Source organism: Bos javanicus, chromosome 14 (assembly GCF_032452875.1).
Source record: "Bos javanicus breed banteng chromosome 14, ARS-OSU_banteng_1.0, whole genome shotgun sequence".
NCBI classification, from domain to species: domain Eukaryota; kingdom Metazoa; phylum Chordata; class Mammalia; order Artiodactyla; family Bovidae; genus Bos; species Bos javanicus.
The window spans coordinates 4,380,118-4,404,628 of NC_083881.1; the positions used below are offsets into that span (position 1 = coordinate 4,380,118).

Here is a 24,511-nt window from a genome sequence, read left to right on the forward strand (position 1 = left end):
GGAGGGTCCTCAACGTAAACATTACTGGAATCTGACTGAATTGTTATAATCATTGTTTGACCATGTAGAAATATCTAGATAAGTTTTGCTGAAATAGTAAAGTGAACTTTTCTTCAAGAAGTATCATTTGTTACTGGGGCCAAATGGCTTGTAGTCCTGTCATGGTGGGTGGATACTGTCAGAATAGATGAACCAGTCTATGAGTGTGTAGTGAAACTATATCGGTCATTCTCCTGGGTCTTTGTTATGGTTAAGTTTTCAGAACACTGAGCCTCTATTTACTGGCAGGCCTTTGCTGGTTTCCCTGCTACACCAGGGAGTTTCACCTGAAAGGCAGCAGGTCTTCCACTTTGCTTTTAATTTGCCATAAATGGAATTTTATTTTATTTTATTTTTTGACTTACAAAGAAATTTTAATAGTTGCATATAAAAACATAAAAGTTGAAAAGACAGTCGAAAACAGTATGTCCTTCAGTTCAGTTCAGTTGCTCAGTCGTGTCCGACTCTTTCCGGCCCCATGGACCACAGCACACCAGCCCCCTTGTCCATCACCAACCCCTGGAGTCCACCCAAACCCATGTCTATCAAGTCGGTGATGCCATCCAACCATCTCATCCTCTGTCATCCCCTTCTTCTGCCTTCAATCTTTCCCAGCATCAGGGTCTTTACTCACATCAGGTGGCCAAATAATTTGAGCTTCAGCTTCAGCATCAGTCCTTCCAGTGAATATTCAGGACTGATTTCCTTTAGGATGGACTGGTTGGATCTCCTTGCAGTCCAAGGGACTCTCAAGAATCTTCTTCAACACCACAGTTCAAAAGCATCAATTCTTTGGCACTCAGCTTTCTTTATAGTCCAAATCTCCCATCCATACATGACTATTGGAAAAACCATAGCTTTCACTAGATGGACCTTTGTCAGCAAAGTAATGTCTCTGCTTTTCAATATGCTGTCTAGGTTGGTCATAGCTTTTCTTCCAAAGAGTAGGCATCTTTTAATTTCATGGCTGCAATCACCATCTGCAGTGATTTTGGAGCCCAAGAAAATAAAGTCTCTTACTTTTTCCATTGTTTCCCCATCTATTTGCAATGAAGTGATGGCACCAGATGCCATGATCCTCATTTTTTGAATGTTGAGTTTTAAGCCAGCATTTTCAGTCTCCTCTTTCACTTTCATCAAGAGGCTCTTTAGTTCTTCTTCCCTTTCTGGCATAAGGGTGGTGTCATCTGCATATCTGAGGTTATTGCTATTTCTCTCAGCAATCTTGATTCCAGCTTGTGCTTCATCCAGCCCAGCATTTCGCATGATATGCTCTGCATGTAAGTTAAATAAGCAGGGTGACAATATACAACCTTGACGTACTCCTTTCCCGATTGGGAGCCAGTCTGTTTTCCTTCAATCTCACAACTTTTAATTATGTCTGATGTTCAGGCCCTCCACTTTGAGGTTTTTACATGACCAGTAACAGGCAGAGTTTCAGAGTTCACACTCTTAACCACTGTGCTATATTGACTCTGAAGACTCAAAGAAAGATGCTTCTTTTTGCAGCCATATGAACAAAGCCATATCAGAATAGAGAGTTCCATCTTGTGTCTCCCACTTGTATTATGAAGTACTCTGTGCCACAGGCATCTCTGAACCTTGTACCCCTAGACCCTCACCTTTCCCCAGCTCCACCCCAGCTATGAGGTTGGAGGATAGAGTGGGATCGTGTTTGGGGAGGATGTGTGTTTCACACCCGTCTTAGGTAACAGTAACACCAGTATCCTGTCTTTAATGGAATATGGGGTTTAGACTCACCCAGGGCTTTACAGGCACTGCCCTGTTCACATCTCATGACAGTTCTGTGTCATTAGTGGTGTCATTGCCCACAAGGAAAGAAGCTCAGAAAAGGAAAGTTACTATCTCAAGTTTGTCTGCTTGGCTCTGGAACATTCTGGCTCCAGAGTCTTGGTGTTGACCTTTCTGCAAGTACAGTGATTTGTGTTTTAAGTCATGTCAGACGTCCCTGGGTCAGAAAGGTGGTTTCATAATACTTCTGGCATGAAAGTGGTTATGACAAAATGCCATAGACCTCTGTATTCCCATTATAGAATAGTATTTCCACTTTGTATTTATTTTTATGTGGCCCATTTTTAAAGCCTTTATTGAATTTGGTTCAGTATTGCTTCAGTTTTATGCTTTGATTTTCTGGCCACGAAACACTGGAGCTTAGCTTCCTGACCAGGGATTGAACCTGCACTCCCTGCATTGGAAAATGAAATCTCAACCACTGGACTGCCAGGGAAGTCCCTATTTCTAGTTCTGTTAATATTAGAAGAATCACACGTGGGTTCTGAGCCACTCACCCAGTTGTAGATGTTGGGGTTGGATTGTATATCCTTGTGGTTTATTGAGGGAATCTTAATGTGGTTTATTGAATGAATGAACTCATTCATTCATTCATGCATTCATGCATTCCTCTGGCACTGAATGAATGTCAGCTCTGTGTCAACATCACGGTAGTTGTTGGAAATAGAAGAATAGGGTGTGGCTTGTCTCCCCCAGAAGCTGGATATTTCTAATCAACTAATAACTGATGTTTATAAGATGTTTTTCTTCCCTTTGTATGGTGCTGTTAGTAAGAGCTCTAAGAAACATAGACGCAAAAAGCAGCATTCATATTCTGACTGCATTTTTGAGAAAACAGACGAAAAATACATTAGTGATCAGAATAAGTGGGGTTAGGCTTCTGGGGAAAAATGGACAATGGGGAAATTTAAGTGAGCTTATGAATGTTAAAGCACCGGGCTTTGCTTCCACCACAAATAAGAACTTAAATTTTAGTCAAATGGTCAAAGGTTCATACAGTCAAAGCTATGGTCTTTCTAGTAGTCATATATGAATGTGAGAGTTGGACCATAAAGAAGGCTGAGCACCGAAGAATTGATGCTTTTGAACTGTGGTGCTAGAGAAGATTCTTGAGAGTCCCTTGGGCAGTAAGGAGATCAAACCAGTCAATCCTAAAGGAAATCAACCCTGAGTATTCCTTGGAAGGACTGATGCTGAAGCTCCAATACTTTGGCCACCTCACGGGAAGAGGCGACACGTTGGAAAAGACCCTGATGCTGGGAAAGATTGAGGGCAGGAGGAGAAGGGGGTGACATGAAATGGTTGGATGGCGTCATGGACTCAATGGACATGAGTTGGAGCAAACTCCAGGAGATAGTGAAGGACAGAGAAGCCTGGTGTGCTGCAGTCCATGGGGTCGTAAAGAGTAGGACATAGCTGAGTGACTGAACACTGACCACTGGTGTTTTAATCCCCACTAAATCTTGCCATTAACTAGCTGTGTGCCTGCAGGAGAATTATGTAATCTTTCTGAGTTGCAGTTTGTATATTGTTAACATAGAGATAACCTTTCCTGTCTATTTGTTTTGTCATGAGGAGGGGATTTGAAAGCCTGTACACATTAATCTATTATTGCTGTAATACATCACCACAAACTTAGTCTTAACACAATGTAAGCTTATTATCTACCAATTCTGGATAGGATGGAAGTCTGAAATGAGTCTCTCTGGGCTAAAATAAGAATGTTGGCAAGACTGTGATCCTTTGTAGAGTCTCTAGGGGAGGTTCTGTGAACCTATCTTTTCCAGCTCCTATAGGCTGTCCACATTCCTTGGCTGGTGGCCCCTTACTCTTCACAGCCAGCATGGATGATAACCTTTCTCACATTGCATTCTTCTGTCACTCACTCCTCTTTCACTGAAAAGAAGCCTGATGAATGCTTTGGACACACCCAGGTAATCCAGAATAATCTCCTGATTTTTTAAAAAACTTATTAAAACTTTATTGATTCACTTATTGGCATTATTTTAACTTTTAAACACCATATTGGAAAAAATTAATGAGGATAGTCCCATTAAAAATGTGTTGTACATTTTTCCTTTGTTAAGTAGTCCTCAAAATCATAGTTTTTATAGGTTAAATAATTGTCATCATAGGATTTTATTTAACCATTTCTTTGTTGTTCTAATTTTTCACTATTATAAAAATCACACACCCACTTTTAAAGTTAGATTCCTAGGGACTTCCCATGGTGGTCTAGTGGTTAGGACTCCGTGCTTCCACTGCAGGAGGTACAGGTTTGATCTCTGGTAGGGAGCTAAGATCCTGCATGCTGTGCAGTACAGCCAAAAAATAAAAATAAAGTTAGATTCCTATTGAACTATTGCGTCAAGGAAAATAAAAATGTTTGATATTCTTGCCAAATTGCTTTCCAGAAAGGCTATCATGATTTTTCCATTCTACCAACAGTGTACAAAAGTACAGCTCTCATTATACTTAAAATACTTTTTTTTCTTTGATTAGCAACTGTAATTCCACCTGCAACCTTAATTTTTCTTCAAAGGTTCTGAAGATCAGGATGTAGCTATCTTTGGAAGGGACATTATTCTACCTGCCACATTACGTAAGGGGCATAGTTCAGTGTCACTTTTACAGGTGGAAGCCAATAAAGGATGCCTGTTTTCCTCTTATTTCCCAAAAGGGCCCTTTGCAAATCTAGACTGTTCAAATATACCGGCATGTAGTCTGAAGGTTTTCGCTTCCTGGTCTTATCTTCTCCATCTCTTCTGACTGGTACTTACTCCCATCTTCTCCTACTGCTTGTTCATTCCCCAAGGATTGGTGCTAACTACTCCCTTCTTCATGGGGTCTTCCTTGAGTCATCACAACTGGAAGAAGGTGACTTTAAAATGGTTAAAGTATATCTATTTGAAGCAATAAGGTCTAGGAGATGCACTAACATTATTTACTGAATATGTGAACTTGGACAGATGCCTTCATTTCTAGCTTTCGTTTTCTAATCTTGAAGATGGAAGTCACAGGAAGTGCAGCAAAGATTTCCTGAAAGAATCAAACAAAACCATCTATGTCATAGATGTCATGGTTTATGAGTTTATGGCCTGACAGAAACTTGTTTTCAGAAAAAAGATAATTGCTAAAGGGATGGAAACATTCTGTGTAATCAAGACAGAAGCCAAATGGGCCAACTTAATTGAAACCTGTTTCTTTCAACATATGCCTATAAAACATCTGAAGTTCAAGATGACTAGTTCCTGGAAATAAGGTTCAGTACCATTAGCGCTTTTAAGGAGCACAATTCAGATAATGCTCCGGAGTTGATAACAAAAGAATTATAATTTGTGCAACAAATATGACTCTTATCAGATATAATAGGCAAAAACAAATTACTGTTGTTTCTCAAGTTAGAACCTCTTTGCTTTTTGCTAACTTAACTACTTTAGCTAAGTAGTTTGAGTCCTCCAAAACTCAGTGTCTTCTTTGGTTGACACTTGAGATAATGTTTTCTTTTACAAAGACTTTATTGCTTAGTCGCTAAGTCCTGTGTGACTTTTTTGCAATCCTATGGACTGTAGCCCACCAGGCTTCTCTGTTCATGGGATTTCCCAGACAAGAATACTGGAGTGGGTTGCCGTTTCCTCCTCCAGGGGATCTTCCCAACCCAAGGATCAAACTTACATCTCCTCCATTGGCAGGTGGATTCTTTACCACTGAGCCACCAGGAAAGCCCTATGAAGCCTTTGTGGAGGACCAAACAAGAATACATACATGAGAGTTCCTAGGATAAGTCCTAGCACAGAGATGCTTAATAAAGCTTGAGCATTATTGTAACTGCTCTGAGCATAATCCAACAGAAAAGCAATGCATAGCCTCTGGCAATAATTGACCCATTTTATGTTTGGAGAGGAAACCATTTGAATATTACAACTGCTGCTGCTGGTGGTGGTGGTAGGATTTGTGCCTCTTCCTTTGATGATGAAATTATTAAAATGCATTGGTCTTTTATTATAGAAACACTAAAAGTGACATCTTATATTTGTATAAATCAGAGTTTGCCAATTGCTGGCCCATGGAGATTCAGCCTGCAAGTGTATTTTATCTTGTCAGCACAGGGCTTTATTGTTAACACGGTGGCTGTGGTTGCTGCTGCTAATTGTTTTTGCTGTTGCTCTTGGCATTGGCATTGATTTATGAACCAACATTCAAAAATTTTAAAATGGTTTATTAAAAATCTGAATTACTGTCTTCCTTGGAAAAATAAAACGGTCTAGCATTACACAGCCAGCATTTCTGCACAGTGGTCATTAACTATTGCTAAGTAGCAACTGTCTGCTGTAGACAGCGCAAGAACCTTCCCCTCTGCCTCTGTCTCTCTGACTCAGATGCTTCCTCTCTGGATTTCATCATGGTGGTAAAAGATCCTAGCAGAAACACAGGGTTATGTTCCTGACAGCCTCTGGTCATGTTCTCATCACCTGATCAATATATAGCTTGTTTAGGTGTGTTTCTGTTTATAGCTGTATGTGGAAACACCTAAAATAAGTGTGTATATATATGTGCCTTTACATGGGCTTCCCTGGTAGCTCAGCTGTTAAAGAATCCACCTGAAATGCAGGAGCTGCTGCTGCTGCTACTGCTGCTAAGTCACTTCAGTCATGTCCGACTCTGTGCGACCCCATAGGTGGCAGCCCACCAGGCTATCCCATCCATGGGATTCTCCAGGCAAGAACACTGGATTGGGTTGCCATTTCCTTCTCCAATGCATAAAAAGTGAAAACTGAAAGTGAGGTCACTCAGTCATGTCCGACTCTTCGCAATCCCATGGACTGCAGCCCACCAGGCTCCTCCGTCCATGGGATTCTCCAGGCAAGAGTACTGGAGTGGGGTGGAAATGCAGGAGAGCCCAGTTCAATTCCTGGGTCAGGAAGTTCCCCTGGAGAAGGGATAGGCTACCTACTCCAGTATTCTTGTGCTTCCCTGGTGGCTCAGAAGGTAAAGAATTCACTTGCAATGCAGGAGACATGAGTTTGATCCCTGGGTTGGGAAGATTGCCTGGAGGAGGGTATGACAACCCACTTCAGTATTATTGCCTGGAGAATCCCTATGGACAGAGGAGCCTGGTGGGCTACAGCCCATGGGTTTCCAAAGAGTCGGACATGACTGAACGACTAAGCACAGTGTAGCATATATACATATATATGTATCTGCCTATACAAATATATTCATCTGATTCATTAACATTGAACTCATGGCTGACAGCAGTGTAACTCATTCCTAAGTGAAGCCTACCTGAACACCCTCTTTTCTGTGTCCGGCACATCGCAGGCTTCTTGCTTTTAGGGACACTAGACAGCACTTTAGCTCTATACTCAGAGGCCATTTTAAATATCAAAATAAAAGCTCCAACCAAAAATGTCTGCTTTCTTGAGACACAGGACCAGGAAGGAAGCAGCTGCAGTTCATTCAGTCGCTCAGTCACGTCTGACTCTTTGTGACCCCATGGACCGCAGCACACCAGGCTTCCGTGTCCATCACCAACTCCCAGAGTTTACTCAAACTCATGTCCATTGAGTCGGTGATGCCATCCAACCATCTCATCCTCTGTGGTCCCCTTCTCTTCCTGCCTTTAATCTTTCCCAGCATCAGGGTCTTTTCCAATGAGTCAGTTCTTCACATCAGGTGGCCAAAATATTGGAGTTTCAGCTTCAGCATCAGTCCTTCCAATGAATATTGGACTGATTTCCTTTAGGATTGACTGGTTGGATCTCCTTGCAGTCCAAGGGACTCAAGAGTCTTCTCCAACACCACAGTTCAAAAGCATCAATTCTTCAGTGTTCAGCTTTCTTTATAGTCCAACTCTCACATCCATACATGACTACTGGAAACACCATAGCTTTGACTAGACGGACCTTTGTTGACAAAGTAATGTCTCTGTTTTTAAACAGGAAGCAGCCCAGCAAGACAGAAAAGTTTTGACAATAGTAGTTCTGTATGAGCCAAGCAGCATAGGAAAAACTGTGGCTTGACCTCCACCCACACCAGCAAAGGCCGAGTGGGACCCTGGATGTCCAATGTTGCCAGGCTGTAACAAGCACCTCCCCCCTCTCCGCCAGCAAGAGAAGGTCTCAAATAGAGAGCTAGGTTTTCCCTACGAGCAGGCGGTGATGGGAACCAGAACTCCACCTGGCCTGGTTTAAACACAGACCACATGGGGAGCCTGGACCTGTAGCCCCACACAGCAGTCAGAGGTCACCCTGGAGATCCTTGACAAAGTTTCAAAAGTAATTCTATAAAGCCTTTCCAATAAATAGTCCTGAAGCAACCGGACACCCATAGGCCCCAATAAGACGAAACAGAAACTTAGCTTATCTCACTCCTCATGTAAAAATGACCTCAAAGTGGATCATAGACCTCAATGAAAAATAGAAAGCTTTTAGGAAAACAAAATAGAGGAGTTTTGGGATCTAGAACTAAGCAGAGTTTTTAAACCTGACACAAAACACATTACCCATAAAAAATGGTGAATTCAGCTTCCTCGAGATTAAAAACCATTGTTTTTTAAATGTGCTGTAGAGAGGAATAACAGATGAACTACAGTGAGAAGTTTGTGAGGCAAAAGAATATCCAGAAAACCCACCACCATGCCTTTCCTTGGACCTTGAGGTCCTAGACGGTTTGCTTTCTTCTTCACCTTTGAGAACCTCCTTTTGTTTCTTTTTCTGTACACTGTGTAGAACTTTTGGCTATGGTTAGTGAGAACAGGGAAAAATATGTCTACTCCATATTTCCTGGAAGCAGAAGTTATGACAGATCTTTTTCTTTCTTTCTTTTGGGGCTACCCTGGTGGCTCAGGGGGTAAAGAATCTGCCTGCAATGCAGGAGACCTCATTTTACAGATACAAACAGCTCAGAGAAGGTGTGTGATGTCCTCAGAGTCACCCAGCTCTCACGTGACGTCACCCAAGCTGCATGAGTGCAGTGCCTGTGTTCTCTGCTCTCGGTCTCCTTGGATCACCGTATACCCATGAACGCATCAACAGGGACCTTCTCTGACTGTATTCACATGCAACGGACTCAGTCGCAGAATAGCTCCCAGCTGTGAGTTCAGTGAGCCATGAGAAACTGATGCGTGTTCATAGTCTATTTTACTTCTATTTCAGTTTGCTTCATTCAAAGTCTTTTACCCAATGGGTTTGAAAACAGTGGAAGGGGAGGACAATGATAGGCCAGACATGTTCCTGCAAATGAAAGGATCGTTAATTGCGAGGTGCAGAACTTCCAAACATGCTTCAGCACATGTGGCAGAAGAGGACAAATAAGAGTCTCCCGACAGCATGGGAACCTGCTCGACATTCTGCAATGACCGAATCTAGAAATGGGGGTGACATGATAAAACCTAGAGTGTAGAAATATACTGTTGACATTGTTCGCTGATACCCCCAGGACTGGCAGCTCAGCTGCTGTGTTTCTAAAGGAAATATTTGTGTTGCAATGTGATAGCAGTTCAGTTCGTGTATGGATTGTCCATCACACACTCAAATCCTATTTTCTGTAAAATGGACTTTTTCACCTAAAGACAAGCCATCTCTCATAACGTACCTGTGGCATATGACTTATCGCTCCCTTGTTCCTATTTCTATTACCACAACCTTTTCTGTGTCTCATAGGATCCTCAGATGTACTCAACTTCCTGTCTCCATCTTGGCCCATCTCATCCCTCCCTGACAGTGCTGGCAAAATAAATCTCTCTCTGATGCTAGACGATCATGCATGCCATCCAGAAACTAGCCTGTTGCCTACAGTCTTTAGGATTAAGTCTAGGTGTTTTTAGAAGCAGGCAATAATAAGTCCGATATTCAGCAGCCTGTCCTCTGTTCTTTTCTTAGGTATTATCAGATCCGAGTGACCTTGAAGGTGTCCTCAAGGATCCCCCACAGACTGAGCGCCTCCATCGTTGGGCAGACAGGTGAGCAGGAGGATAACAGTGGGGCACTTGCTGCCCACTGGTAAGCCTTCATTTATCACTGTAAACCAGGGCTTAGCAGGGCACATAGAGGCACTCAGTGAACCATTGTTGATTGTTGAATAAGTGGATTTTGGAAACGTAGACCCACTGTTGCTTTGGCCCTGTGTTATTGCAAAGGGGACCTGACTAAAAGAAAACAAAAAAACAAAAAACTCTCCTAGGAGCGGCTGGTATCTGAGGATAATCCTGGCTGTGAATGCAGGCTCAGTTGCTCAGGTGTGTCTGACTCTTTATGACTCCATGGACTGTAGCCTGCCAGGCTCCTCTGTCCATGGAATGTTCTGAGCAAGAATACTGGAGTGGGTTACCATTTCCTCCTCCAGGGGATCTTCCTGACCCAGGGATCGAACCTGAGTCTCTTGGGTCTCCTGCATTGGCAGATCGACTCTTTACCACTGAGATACCTGGGAAGCCCCAAACCTGGCTGTAGAGGTTGGCTAAAATCAAACCAGGGAGGAAGAGGATGGGAAATGGCATCTAGCTGGTAGGTAAGAAGCCTGCTGTCAAAGAGGAGTTAATAATCTGCTCAGTGTATGGGACTGAGTCAGTAGGCAGGTGTGGTAGCACTTTCTGTGCACAATAAGAAGTCAAAGGCAATCCTCCTTGGGAAGAAGGATTGCCAAGGACAATCCAGGTTCTAACCTTGGAGCATTAGTTAGGTATCCCAGGCGATCAGCAAGTTCAATGTGATAGCATTGAGTCAGAAATACAGAACTTATTACATAAAAAGTAAAGCTAGACATCAAGATTATATTCTGGCAGAAGTATTTGCATTAGTAAGTTTGGGAGAATGTATATATAGATCAACCAGACCTTAAGAAGGAGGAGACATAGTTTGGAATGGAAGACAGAGAAGGTAAGGAGACAAAAAGACAGAACAGTGTAAAAGCTGCTTGACTTTCACTCTACAAGGTAGCCAAGAATACTGTAGAAATCAAATTTAGTAAGGTCAAGAGTTCTGGTCATTCATAGCTACATTTCCAAAAATTAATTTTGGGTTGCCTTGGCAATTATATTACCCCGTTGTTGGCAGTGATATTATGGCGAGTAGAGTTGTAGCAGTTGAATGACTGCAAAGTTAGGGTAGATGTGGTGGTCTGTTTAGCTCCTCCTTGGGGGAGGTGTGGGAGATGCAGGGTAGAGGGAGCTTACGTGGACCATGCAAGGGGCAAGCCAGGGAGGCCAGTAGTTTATGGGCAACAGGCTGGCTGGGGCCTATGATTCAGAAAGAGAAAGACCCTGGAGACCACTAGCTTCTCCCCTGACTCTGCATAGAGTTAAGCAGTAAGTAGTAGTCAAACCCCCACATTTCCAAGGAGGTCCTTCTCCTCCGCTCTTCACTCCTCCTTTCTCCGGGGAATGTCAGGCATCCGAGACTGGAGGTCACCCCCTCGCCTATGTCCTGTGCTCATTCAGGTGCCTGCGGGTTCCCCCTGTGCTGCCAGCTGTATTATGCCTCCTCCCACTGTAGCTTCTGCCAGAAGAAGGTTCGTGGAGTTGACTGAGGAAGTAGGACGCTTGAACCCTGATGCTGCATGACTAGTCATGTGATCCCAGGCCTTGACAATTTGAGCTTCACTTCCTCACCTGAAACATGAGGATAAATATCCGTCCTCTGTAGGGCTTTGTCTTACACATTATATGTCTGTTTTTGCTTGTTTGGGGCCTGTCTTTTCTTCTTGGTGAGCCTGGCCAGAGGATTGTGCATTTTGTTTACCCTTTCAAAGAACCAGATCTTGGTCTTACTGATTTTTAAAAAATTTCTATTTTATTTATTTCCTCTCTGATCTTTATTATCTACTTTCTTCTGCTAACTTTTGGTTTTCTTCGTTCTTCTTTTTCTAATTCTTTTAGGTGGTGGGTTAGGTTGTTTGAGATCTTTCTTCTTTCTTAAATAAGGCCTATATTGCTATGAATGTCCCTCTAAGAACTGCTTTTGCTGCATCCCATCGATTTTGTATGGTTGTGTATCTTAGAGATTATAAATGTAAAGGGCACTTTACATGTTATAGAGGTTATTAAAGGAAATGTCCCAGGTCAGAAACAGAACCTTTTTCAAAAATTTTTAAAATTATTTTTAAATTTTTTTGGAAAATTATTATTAATTGCAGGATAATTGCTTTAAAATAGAAATAGGAAAAACTCATTGTGTCTAGTGAGGCAGAATTCAGGAGTGGTACAGGCCGCACATTCCAAAATTTCCAGGTTCAATTCCTGCTTCTGACACTTCTCAGCCTTCTGGATTTAGAAAAGTTAGTTCACCTGTATGATTTCTTGGATTCTTCATCTATAAAGTTGGGCTGGTAGAAGGTCCCTACCTCATAGGTTTGTGTTCAGGTTTGAATGAATTATGCAAGGAAATGACTAGAATGGTCCTGACCCATAGTAAGCTCACAGTGACCACCAGCAAGAGTCAGTGATGCTCTTACACGTTCAACAGTTGTTTACTTAGTAGCATCTGCTGCAAGTTGGTGTTGTGGAACGCATTCTGGGGATGAGGAGATGCTTTCCTGCTCTGGAAGCACCCAGTCTTCATGGGGAGACAGAAGTGTCACAGTAATTAATACAGTAGAGGTGGAGGCTGAGATGAGATTTTTGTCTCCCAAGGCACAGCCAGATGACACAAAAGCACTGCTGCTGCTGCTGCTGCTGTGTCTCTTCAGTCGTGTCCGACTCTGTGCAACCCCATAGACAGCAGCCCACCAGGCTCCCCCGTCCCTGGGATTCTCCAGGCAAGAACACTGGAGTGGGTTGCCATGTCCTTCTCCAGTGCATGAAAGTAAAAAGTGAAAGTGAAGTCGCTCAGTCGTGTCCGACTCTTAGCGACCCCATAGACGGCAGCCCACCAGGTTCCTCCGTCCATGGGATTCTCCAGGCAAGAGTACTGGAAACTAAAGCACTAGGAAGCCATAAACCCAGTGCTGTTCACACGGAGAATGTTGCCGCGTAAATTAAGGGGCAGAATTATGCAGTCTTGTTCTCTTTGAAAATATGTTCCTTCTCTGGTAGCCATATGATATGAAATGTGCTTTAATTACGCAGGTTTAGATTTAGATTCTGCTTCTCTGGATGGGACTTACTTTCTCATTGGGTTTTCCAAGGTCGGTGTTTATGATTTCATTTTGTGAATAAGAAAAAATAGTAACTTCCCCTGGGAAATGTAGTCATAATTGATATACTACAATGTTTCTTTTCTCAATACTTTTTAAAAAGGTGACTTGGGAAAAATTGCTCAGGTAAATGGATGGCTCCTTCTTGTCTGAGTTAGCAACGTATCTTGTGGAATAGACTAGAACAGTCTCTGAGCTTGCACCAGGTAAGAGTTATCCTCCCCAGGCCTTCTAGAAAGACCCCCGCATTACAGTAGGGACATGTGTGTAAAGAGGTGAATACACCCCCACGGCGACAGTGCATTCCTCTGTTCACGGCACTGGGTGCAGGGCATCAAGGGAGCTTGTTTTCTGTGGATGTGGATGTGTGCATGGTTTGGGCTTAGATGTCAGTACGATTCTAAAGGCCACTGGATCTTGGTCATCACCAAAAATACAAAAGTAAAAATTGTAGGTGATCCTCTAATGTTTCACTGAAGCCAGGATGGCTCTAGCTCTTCCAAAACTTTTCAGATTCCTCCTATAAGCCAAAATCCTAAGCGTTGAGAGATACAGAGATGAATGATGGTGAATAAAAACATGAGGGTTACAGTATTCTAGGAAGAGAAACCAGAAGTAAGAATTTTTTTTTTTTAATGTGATTCTGCTTGATTTGAAGGCTTGCATTTTGTGGGTTTCACAGATTTGTTTTCTGAGTTCAGGGTTACAGGTAATTGTCTGTGAATGAATGTTATGTATACTTACCCTTGGCTGTTTCCTTTCACCCAAGTGATGCTATTTAATAGGTTTTGCAACCCTTCCTACCTGGAGATGTCAAAAAATATTATTTTCTCTTTGGGGGATGATCAGTTAAGTCATATATGGGGGAGGGACACTGCTTAAACTTACTGAGGCTGTGTTAAGTGGTTCGGCACAAACAGACATCTGCTAGTCACTGCTCATCAAAGCAAGAGAAAAGGATGAGCAGTAAATTGTGGAAGCATGAAAAAATTGCCATGATTAGTTTTAGTAATGTTTTGAGAGGTAATTTACATTTTCATTAAGTGAAAGCTTTTAAGAGTTTCACCGTGTAAGGGGTGGGGAGAGACGTTTATTCTTCAAATGAATCAAACTAATTTCTTTTCAGAGCCCATTAAAGTGCAGCTAAATACCAAATATGCCTGTTTTCATGGACAGTATTAATCAGGTAAAAACGCCCCCGCTCCTAGGCTGCGAGTGCCCTCCTGGGGTTGGAGGAGAGCGCTGCTCAAGAAGGACACGTCTGGAGGAGTCCAGACCTGAAGGATGTTGGCACCTCTGCTCCTCACAAAAGTCATCTCGGAAACTCTGAAGCCAGGGCCCCTCGCCTTGGACTCCCAGTGTAGACTGTGAATCTGCTCTGCCAGCTGGTTCAGTGATCAGCTCCCTGGGGGTCCAAGCCAGAATTGTTGTCCATCTTTGTCCTTGAGATCAAATCTTAAAGTCTGCTCAACCTCCAAGGTCCCTCTTTGGGAAGATTCCTTCAGTCTCTTGTACCCTGGTTCATCCCTCTCTGCTTTGACTTAATGGGCTTCCCAGGTGGATAAGGAATCTGCTTGTCAGTGTGGGAGGTGCAGGTTTGATCCCTGGGTCAGGGAGATCCCCTGGAGGAGGAAATGGCAACCCCCTCCATTATTCTTGCTTGGAAAATTTAATGCACTGAGGAGCTTGGGCTGCAGTCTACAGGGGTTGCAAACTTGGACACAACTGAGCGACTGAACACACACACACACACACACACACACACACACACACTGGTTTTTAATGCCTGTCCCTTTCTTCCTCACCTTCCACCCCTCTAGCCCACTCAACTGGCAGAAAGGATTTGTGTTGGTTCTCTGCAGTGATCCCTGTCCCTGTGAGAATCACTCATTCCCTGTCTGAGCATCCTCACTGCCTGTACACACGTGTGTCCCTCCCCGTCTCATGCAATTCCCCTGCCCCTTTGCTCTGGGGACCTGCATTTGGGACTCTGCATTGGAGGACCCAGCCCCAGGCTCCCGGGAGCACGCTGTCTGGGATCTGAACTTGCCTGGGAGTTTGAAGCCCAGCGTCCCCCATCCCCACCTCTAGCCCTTGCCACGAGCCTGTGATTATCAGTGCACGTGTGTGGAGGTGTGCTCCTGTCGGGGGATGGGACAGGCTGAGATGTAGTTCCCTCCCCTGCAGGAGCAGGCTGGCGCTCCCTTCGTGGGGACCTTTGCTGAGATGCGCCTCTGCCTGCCTTCCCCGCTTTCCCTGCCCTGGGTCCCTGCTTCCCCAGTCTCATGGGACACATGTGTGCTAAACCACCTGTGCACAGGTCCTCATCTCTGCATCTGCTCTTCATCATCTGTCCCCTGAAACCACTAGAAGTGGTACAGCTGCTCCTTATCACATGGGAGGCAGGGTGTGGAGTCAGCCAAACCTGCGTTCCCCTGCGTTCCGGGTGACCCTGTGCCAGCAGCCTCTATAGAAATGACCCTGAAGGACCATCTGGGGCATCAGTGAAAGTACTGTGTGGGGGTATTTAATGGGCTTCCTGTCGCCTGGGAGCCTGCACGTATACCCGCTCATCAGAACATAATGTTCTCGGTCACCTTTGTACCACATTTGTCAGGAGGAGTCCCCTAATCTGTCTACCCCACATTTAATGAGCTTCCAGCAGAGGTACTTACAAAGCATCAGACCCTGGTTCCTAGAGCTGGCTGTGTGTGAGGCACAGTTAACACAGAGCTGGATGGCTGAGGCTGCTTTCCTGGAGCTCCAGGACTGGGGTGGGAAACTGAAGGGTGAGTGACAATCACGAATGACAAGGTGTGTGTGTGGGGGCTGTGACCTCAAGGCAGCCTCCCTGGGAAGGCTTGACTGCCATCTTCCTGGCCGGTCTTCTGTGAGCACACCTGACTTCCAGGTGTCCTGCCTTCGGTCCAGGTCATCAGTGCAAATCTCTCTGTGTTCAGAAAGTGGGCAGAGTCCCGCCACCAGGTCTGCACAGCCTCAGCTGCCCGGGTGCCTCCCTCCCAGCTGAACAAGGCTCCTGGGCCCCCTGCTGCCCCCCCACCCCCGCTCAGGCTGCAGCACCACCAGGGTGCACCCACATCTGGGTGGGCACACCTTGCACCTGGGGAACCGTGTTTCAGGGAGACACACCTGGAGAGAAAGGTGAGGGAGAGGGCAGGGCCCTGGAAGCGTAAACCAGAGAAGACACATGCATCAGATACACATGCCTGTTGCTGATGAAAGAGAGAACAGTCTTTATCTCTAGACCCCACACACAGGCTAGAGAAGCAGGCAGCTGCATCCCGCACACCTTGTGTGACCTTGGACTCGGTTCTAACCTTCCTGTGTCTCATGTTCCTTCTCTGTAAAATGGCAATGGTAATAATATTAATAACAGTAACTTCTTCATGGGGTTGTGAGCATTTTAATAGGAATACATATAAGTGCTTAGAGGGGAGCCTGCCATCCTAAACCCTCAGTAAATGCTGGCTATTTTTAGTTTTATTACAAAAGCTGGAATCAGCAGACTTGGGTGAAATTTACACGGACTGAAATGTTAGTCCTGATGGGTTTTATGGTTTATTCAGTACCTGTTTCTCTGCCGCCTTCTATGTGTCAGGCACTGTTTCTGGAGCTCTTGAGCCTCCAGATGCCCAGCTTCTGATGTTATTATCTTCAGAAGTGGTGAACGTCTCATCCTTAGAAGCTTCATGCAGAAGTTTTCACATGGCAGAAGACAGTGGCTAATGAAAAGAACATTGCATGGTAGTGTACCTATATTATATGCAGTCATTCCAGTCTTTTTTATTTTTATTTATTTACTTTAAAAACATGTATTTATTTGGCTGTGCCAGTCTTAGTTACAGCATGTGGGATCTAGTTCCCTGACAAGGGATCAAACCCCATTCCCCTGCATCAGGAGCTCGGAGTGTTAGCCACTGGGCCACCAGGGAAGTCCCCAGTCTTTTCTAAAATAAAGGGGAATTATTATTATTATCATTATATACTTATAGGAATAAATTAATCCTCAGTGTGGAAGTTGACGCTTACGTTTACACACCAGAGTCCTGGTACCATGTTGCTTCTTTATTCAGTTCTGGCTCCCTGGTGCCTGCCGGAGTGCCTGGGACACAGTTGGCATAACAGGTACGCTTATTGTGTTAGTAATAAAGACCAGAGGGCAGAGCTTGGGCTTTAATGAAAGGAACGGGGAGGCTGAATTCCACGCAATTAAAAAAATTATAATAATAAGCTTTTGAAGCCTCAGTGAACAGGTTGTTTTGAAAGGAAGCATTTCAGTGGGAAAGGATACTGTTTTGAGATCTTGCTAGTCAAGCAGTTGTTTAAAAAAAAAAAGACAGTGAAAGTGAAGTCGCTCAGTCGTGTCTGACTCTGTGACCCCATAGACCGTAGCCTACTAGGCTCCTCTGTCCATGGGATTTTCCAAGCAATAGTACTGGAGTGGATTGCCATTTCCTTCTCCAGGGGATCTTCCTGACTCAGGGATCGAACCCGGTCTCCCGCATTGTAGGCAGACGCTTTACCATTTGAGCCACCAAGGAAGTCCCCCTTCCCCCCAAAAAAGCTGATGATTATTTAGAAAAAGCCCTGAAGTATGCAACAAAGGCTGGATAACTTCTTTCTGACTCAGCCAAGTAGTCACTGAGGGTCTGAGAATGGACCACGGGGTGTGGAATTTGGAGTAACAATGTGAGGGGTCTTCAGGAGCGGGTGGCAGGGACTGGGGTTGTTCAGGACCTCTCGAACCACTGCAGTTTCTCCCACTGTGGCCCAGGGACCTCCTCTCACAAGATCCCTCGGGACTCACAAGCAGTCAGTTTCTTGATCCATCCTGCCCCGCCTCCTAAGTCAGACTCTCAGAGTAAGATGAAATGATACGTGGATAAAATGCTGAAGAGGAAATTCACAGGGGGGCACACAAGAGCAGAACCTTAGAATTCCATAATTGCAGCTAAGGAGTTGACGCTAATGATGGATAATTAAATGATTTAGTCTTCTTCCTTTGGTGACTTACAGTTACAAGAAGAGATGCTGAAGTCTTAACACCTTAATGTGAAAGACAGGTCCCTGAGGATGGGCCCAAGCAGCAGAGGGTCTTTATTTCCCGTCTGCTGACAGGTGCACTTTTATCCATTTCCTCTGGAGAACAATGCGATCATGAAATGAAAAGGAATATTTTCTGCTGAGCTGGCTGAGGCTGATAGACAAGTGGAATAATAACTGCCATAAACTGCAGGAAGCCTGCTTCTCTTTGGTCCAAACTCTCCTAAATGTCTACCCTGACTTGGGCATAAGCTCTCTGTTTACCATGAGGAATGATTAAGTCTGTCCTATAAATGGGCTTCCTAGATGGCACAGTGGTAAAGAATATGCCTGCCAGTGAAAGAGATGCAGGAGATGAGGGTTCGATCCCTAACTCGGGAAGATTCCCTGAAGGGGGGACGTGGCAACCCACTCCAGTATTCTTGCCTGGAGAATCCCATGGACAGAAGAGCGTGTTAGGATACAGTCCACTGAGTTGCAAAGAGAAGGACAGCCCTGAGCACACACACACGTCTTGTCAATATTCTCACGTGTAGAATGAGGGAGTCTGCAGCCCCGTTTACATATGGATTTCTTTTTAATTCAAGGGAGCACGCAGAGGAAGGGTCAGATGCATCAGAACCTCTGGAATAGAGGGAGGAGAAACATGCTTAAGGGTATAGCTCCTGCTGCTGGAGCTTCTGCACTCTCCACGCGGAGCCCCAGAGCCATTTCGAAATCCCCATCCAGGCTCACTCTAGCCTTTTATAGAGTGCCTTTGATTCATGGTGCTATTTCTGTGCACCCAGTTAAAAAAATATATCAGGAAAATGTTACTTGAAGCTCCACACAGAGCAAAATTCCTCCACAGGTGCCCAGCCATTTGAATAATATCCATTTGAAAGCAGAGTGAGGTTGTCCTGGAGAGGGGTTACTGGATCAGGCTTTCCCACCCATGGGCTCTCCATGCTTCTGTCTAATAAGCCTTTCTTTCCATTACAGCCCCAAATAAGAGGATGGATAGATGTTAGAACTGCTCAGGCAGGAAAATGAACAGAAAATTGCTGTCTTACCTTTTCATATCTGTATGGTATTTGGACAGTTACAGAAACAGGGTTTCCTGTTTTGTCTTGGTAGCTACTTGTGACGATCATAGGAAAGGCTGTGAGGAATGCATGACCTCTGAAGGGCATGGCCTTTTACTCAGAATGTTCCTGAAGGAAAAGCTTGTTTTTCTTTACTCCATAATTATTTTTTTCTGTAATAATACATCCACTTTAAGTAGATGGTGGTTTTCTAAAAGACTACTTGGCTTGATCCCAGACACACACATTCTCAGGGAAACTTGGAAATCTAAATGCACAAAGCCATCCAGACTAGAATTTTTTTTTAAATTATTTTCCTGATGTATGGCTAACTTACAGTTGTTAATTTCTGCTGTTCAGCCAAATGATTCAGTGATACACATGCAGTACATGCATTCTTTTCCACGCTCTTTTCCACTATGGCCTATCGCAGGATGCAGAATAAAGTTCCCTGTGCTGTGCGCTGGGACCTTGCTGTTTATGCATCCTGTATATCGTAGTTTTCATCTGCTCATCTCAGACTCCCCACCCATCCCTCCCCTGGGCGCCCACAAGTCTGCTCCCGGGTCTGGGGGTCTGTTTCTGTTTAGCAGTAAGTTCGTTTGTATCACATGTTAGATCCCACATGTAAGTGATATCGCATGGTGTGCGTCTTCTCCTTCTGACTTTTTCCACTTAAGTGAAGTAATGATAATCTCCAGGTCCATCCGTATTGCTGCAAATCAGCCCGAGAATTGTTCCATCCAAGTCCATTGCAGCGATTTCTCTCCATCCCTCTCAGACTCACCTCATTGCAACCATTGCCAAAGGCCGGCCTGCATCACCTTCACAGAGAAGCCAGGGTAATGTATTTTACAGACAATTCAGACTATCAGGCCCCTACTCACAGTCTGCTAATGATGGCGATGATGATGATGATAATGACCCAGAATGCTTACTGTGTGCTGGGCACGGTTCTGTTCTTTGCATGTGTTACATTTTCTCACTTCTCACAACTCTACAGGGTAGGTGTTATTCTTATTGCCACTTTACAGATGAAGATACTGATGGGAACACCTGGGAAGAGGTGGGTTCAGGATCCCAGCCGAGAGATCTTCTGCATCACATTGCTTCTTGCAGACCTGGGAATAAAATACAAAGTCCTTAGCAGGTCCTGGTGGCCCCGTATGGTCTGATCCTTGACTTTGCCCCTAAACTCCTCTTTTGCCCTCTTCCCATTGCTCTTACTCTTCCTTAAATATCAAGCTCATTCCCAACTCAGAGCTCTGAACTTTGGGGGTCCCTCCCCCTGGAAGTTGGTCTTTCCTCTCCCAGTCTTATCCTGGTTTGCTTTCTCAATGAATTCAGGTCAGGTCTCTGCTCAAATGTCACCTCCTCAGAGAGGCTACTTGCTCATTTAAAAAAAAAAAAAGATTTCCTGTTGTAACTTAATTTCTTATTCTGCTTTATTTTTCTTCAGACTACTTCAACTAGTTTTATTACATATTTATTGTCTGTGTCTCCTCTACAATTTAATAATAATGCTACTTTTCAGTAAATCATCATGGAGTGTTTTCTATGTGCTAGGAAATAGAATGCTTCAAATGTGTTTAGTATTTATGGGAATGGATGTACTTTATTATCACACTTTTCCTTAGTGATAAGTTACATGAATAAGCCCTGTTTTACAGAAGAGGAAATTGGATATGGAGCACCTAAGGACTGGTTCAAGGTCCCCCAGGTAGTGGTTCGTGCAGCAGGATTCAATCCCAGTGAATCGGACTCCAGAGTCTGGTGGGTCCTGTGTGTTGCCTGCTCCACCCGCAGTGCTGATGGCAAGACTTGGGCTGAGCATCCGCTGGAGGAAGATGTCAGCTGTGCTGATGCATGGTCTTGCTACCCAGCTGGTCCAGCAGGATGAAGCAGAACTACTCCTCGGACCACTTTTCCATGCCCACCTCAAGTCCTGTCCCTTGAGATTTTCTCCTCTTCCTCATGTCTCTTGGGTCCCTTCCAAGCTCACAGACCCCATTCTGGTCATGCTCAGTTTTCTTTCCCCGCCTCACCCTTCTCCCAGCCTCGCTCCCTTCACCCTTCAGCCCTCATTACCCCCATAGATGCTGCAGTAGCAAAGTCAGACCTTCAGGGGCTGCCCTGCCAGTGCCCCATGGATGTGCTTTTAGGATGCTGTACGTGCATGCATGCTACATCGCTTCAGTCCTGTCCGACTCTTTGTGGTGCTAAGGACTGTAGCCCACCAGGCTCCTCTGTCCATGGGATTCTCCAGGCAAGAATACTGGAGTGGGTTGGGTTGCCATGCCCTCCTCCAGGGGGTCTTCTGACCCAGGGATTGGATTCGCTTCTCTTATGTCACTTGAATTAGACAGGTGGGTTCTTTACCACTAGCACCACCTGAGAAGCGCCACCCAAAATACTGTACATGTCATCTCAATTTTACTTTCTAAATATTTTCAGCGTTTTTAAAAAAGACGCAATAAGCCAAATGTTTGTCATTATTTTAATGAATATTTATGCCTGGAAGACCTATTGAAGAGCATGAAATAGTGGTTACAGTCTATTCGGGTTCAAATCTTGGTTCCTCGCCTTTGAAACAGTGAAACAAGTGCCTGGTGCCTCATTTCCACGTATGAAAACAACAGCAAGACCAGAACGTCTCTCACAGGGTCTGCTTGAAGACTCGGTTAGGTGATGCTCATCCCTTACAAGCAGCAGCAGTGTTCAAGCGTCAGCTCCTTTCCTCCTCCTGTTCTCTCTCCCATATTTCAGCTGTGCACTCCTGCAGAACTGACTTGGCAGGGACATCCATCTTTCATTTGGCCCGGTATGCACAGATCTGACATGTGACACCATGTCCACAGGCTCCTCCTTGTAGCATCATTGCGAGGGGCAAAGTGATTCAGTGTATCTGCCTGAAAGTGAAAGTGAAAGTTGCTCGGTTGTGTCCGACTCATTGCGACCCCATGGACTAAACAGTCCATGGAATTCTTCAGGCCAGAATACTGGAATGGGTAGCCTTTCCCTTCTCCAGGTGATCTTCCCAACCTAGGGATCAAACCCAGGTCTCCCGCATTGGAGGTGGATTCTTTACCAGCTGAGCCACAAGGGAAGCCCAAGAATACTCAAGTGGGTAGCCTATCCCTTCTCCAGCGGATCTTCCCACCCCAGGAATAGAACTGGGGTCTCCTGCATTGCAGGTGGATTCTTTACCAACTGAGCTATCAGAGAAGTGGGTTGGCCTTAACTTCCTGAGGAGGCAGACGTGCCCTGGCCCTCCAGTCCCCCGATGGGGGGTCTACATCATGCTGTTTGAGTAGGTGCTCTATTTTTGGCTGAAAGAAGTTACTCCTCTTTTCTCTCCTCCACTGGAAGTGGTGTAAATAGAGACTGACTTCACAGACATCAGTTCAGTTCAGTTCAGTCGCTCAGTCGTGTCCGACTCTTTGCGACCCCATGAACCACAGCATGCCAGGCCTCCCTGTCCATCACCAACTGCCGGAGTTTACCCAAACTCATGTCCATTAAGTCGGTGATGCCATCCAACCATCTCATCCTCTGTCGTCCCCTTCTTCTCCTGCCCTCAATCTTTCCCAGCATCAGGGTCTTTTCCAATGAGTCAACTCTTTGCATGAGGTGGCCAAAGTATTGGAGTTTCAGCTTTAGCATCAGTCCTTCCAGTGAACACCCAGGACTGATCTCCTTTAGAATGGACTGGTTGGATCTCCTTGCAGTCCAAGGGACTCTCAAGAGTCTTCTCCAACACCACAGCTCAAAAGCATTAATTCTTTGGTGCTCAGCCTTCTTCACAGTCCAACTCTCACAGGCATAGCTTTCTCCAAACAACTGTATGGATGCTCTCTCCAAAACCCTTTCTTCCCTCTCCACCTGATGCCATATTATTCCCCTAGTCTAACTGAGGAGTTTAAATCGGTGGTCTCACCCACTCCATTTGCGAGCTGTGCTTTTGAGTCTAGCCTTTGACATTGGTTTGCAGGGTGTGTTGTGGTCTCTGTCAAAATTTAATTTTAGTAACCCATAAGATGCCTCTTTTTACCTTTAGACGGTACACTTCCCCCACTCCAAATTAAGTGTGCCATATTCCTTTCGGCTTCTGTTTTTTCAGTATTTATGACATTATAACTGAATGGTCACTTGAGCATTTCTTTTTCCCCGTTACCCTAGTATAAGTCTTAGGAGGACAGAAACTCGCTTACTGACACCACTCACGCACCTGCTATCACACCTTTGTGATCCAGTGCGGGTATGTTGAGTCAGTGGACTGATGGATGGGTGAAAGGATGAGTAGGTGATTGCCAAGAATTCACATCACTTCCAGACCTCATTGAAAGATGCTTTCCCTTTCATCTAAATCCTCTTTGAAAGCTTCACCTGAACACGTTCTCCAGTATTGATTGCCTTGGTTTAAAGCAGTTCAGGTCGATATTATTAAAGTTTAAAACACGATAAAAGTCATGACTCCTGAAAATGAATGTTCTTGTTTATCTTCATTGAAGTCAATGTACTTTGCCTCAGCCTTCTGAAATATGTGCCAATGGATGACCCATATTTTCATGGATTGGTAGCAATGACAGTAATGAATTTCTATTGATTTTGCAACTGAATATACCAGGCACTGTGCTAGGTATTTCATAAATACTATTTTATCAATCCTCATAACAATCTTTGGAGAGAAGTTATCTCTGTTTCCATTTTCAAAGGAGGAAACCATCTCAAAGATTTTATAAATCAGTAGAATCAAGGAGTCAGGCATTTCTGAATCATTGCCACAGTGAGTGTTAATTTTGTTTGAAGTAGATAACTTGACCTCTCTATTTTTATTATTTTTAGTAATGGTAAAAGGAGAAAGAAATTTAAAAAAAAATTAAAAAGCCAGTAGGTTTAAGTATTTATACATTTTTTTCAAGCCAAAAATGTATATTTTTAAAATTTCACATTCAATAAAAGTCAACAAAAGAAGATTTCTTTGGTCTATTTGAGCAAAAAGAACTTATCTTTTGCAGAAGATTTAATGTAGGAGATTATTCAATTAGTCAGTTCTACATCAGCTAATATCACAATATTCAGAGAAATGCATTGTGTTATGTGAGCTTGTAATCACAGGTTTGACAATGTTTAGGGCGATTAGAGAGCATTTTCTGGGGAAGCAGACGGTGAGCAGAAGTGCATCTGGTCTCCAGGGAAATGGGTGTGGTCTCCAGGGGAGTGGGCGTGGTCTCAGGGAAGTGGGCGTGGTCTCCAGGGAAGTAGGTGTGGTCTCAGGGAAGTAGGTGTGGTCTACAGGGAAGGGAAGTGTCATACCAAGGAGAAGGAACGGCAGGGGCAAAGGTGATGTGACAAGGAGGGTGGCATTCAACTGTGGCTGCAGGAAAATGAACTAGGGA

General features: G+C 44.4%; 1 protein-coding gene across 5 annotated transcripts in view; it reads left to right on the forward strand.

Annotated features, from left to right (window-relative positions):
- The window catches only part of FAM135B (family with sequence similarity 135 member B), a 263,682-nt gene that overhangs the window by 130,949 nt on the left and 108,222 nt on the right, over positions 1 to 24,511 (forward strand). For all 5 annotated transcript variants that reach the window (XM_061438529.1, XM_061438527.1, XM_061438530.1 and 2 more), the window contains exon 3: positions 9,735 to 9,814. In XM_061438529.1, the coding sequence (XP_061294513.1) occupies positions 9,735 to 9,814 (80 nt within the window). The remainder of the gene's footprint in view (positions 1 to 9,734; positions 9,815 to 24,511) is intronic.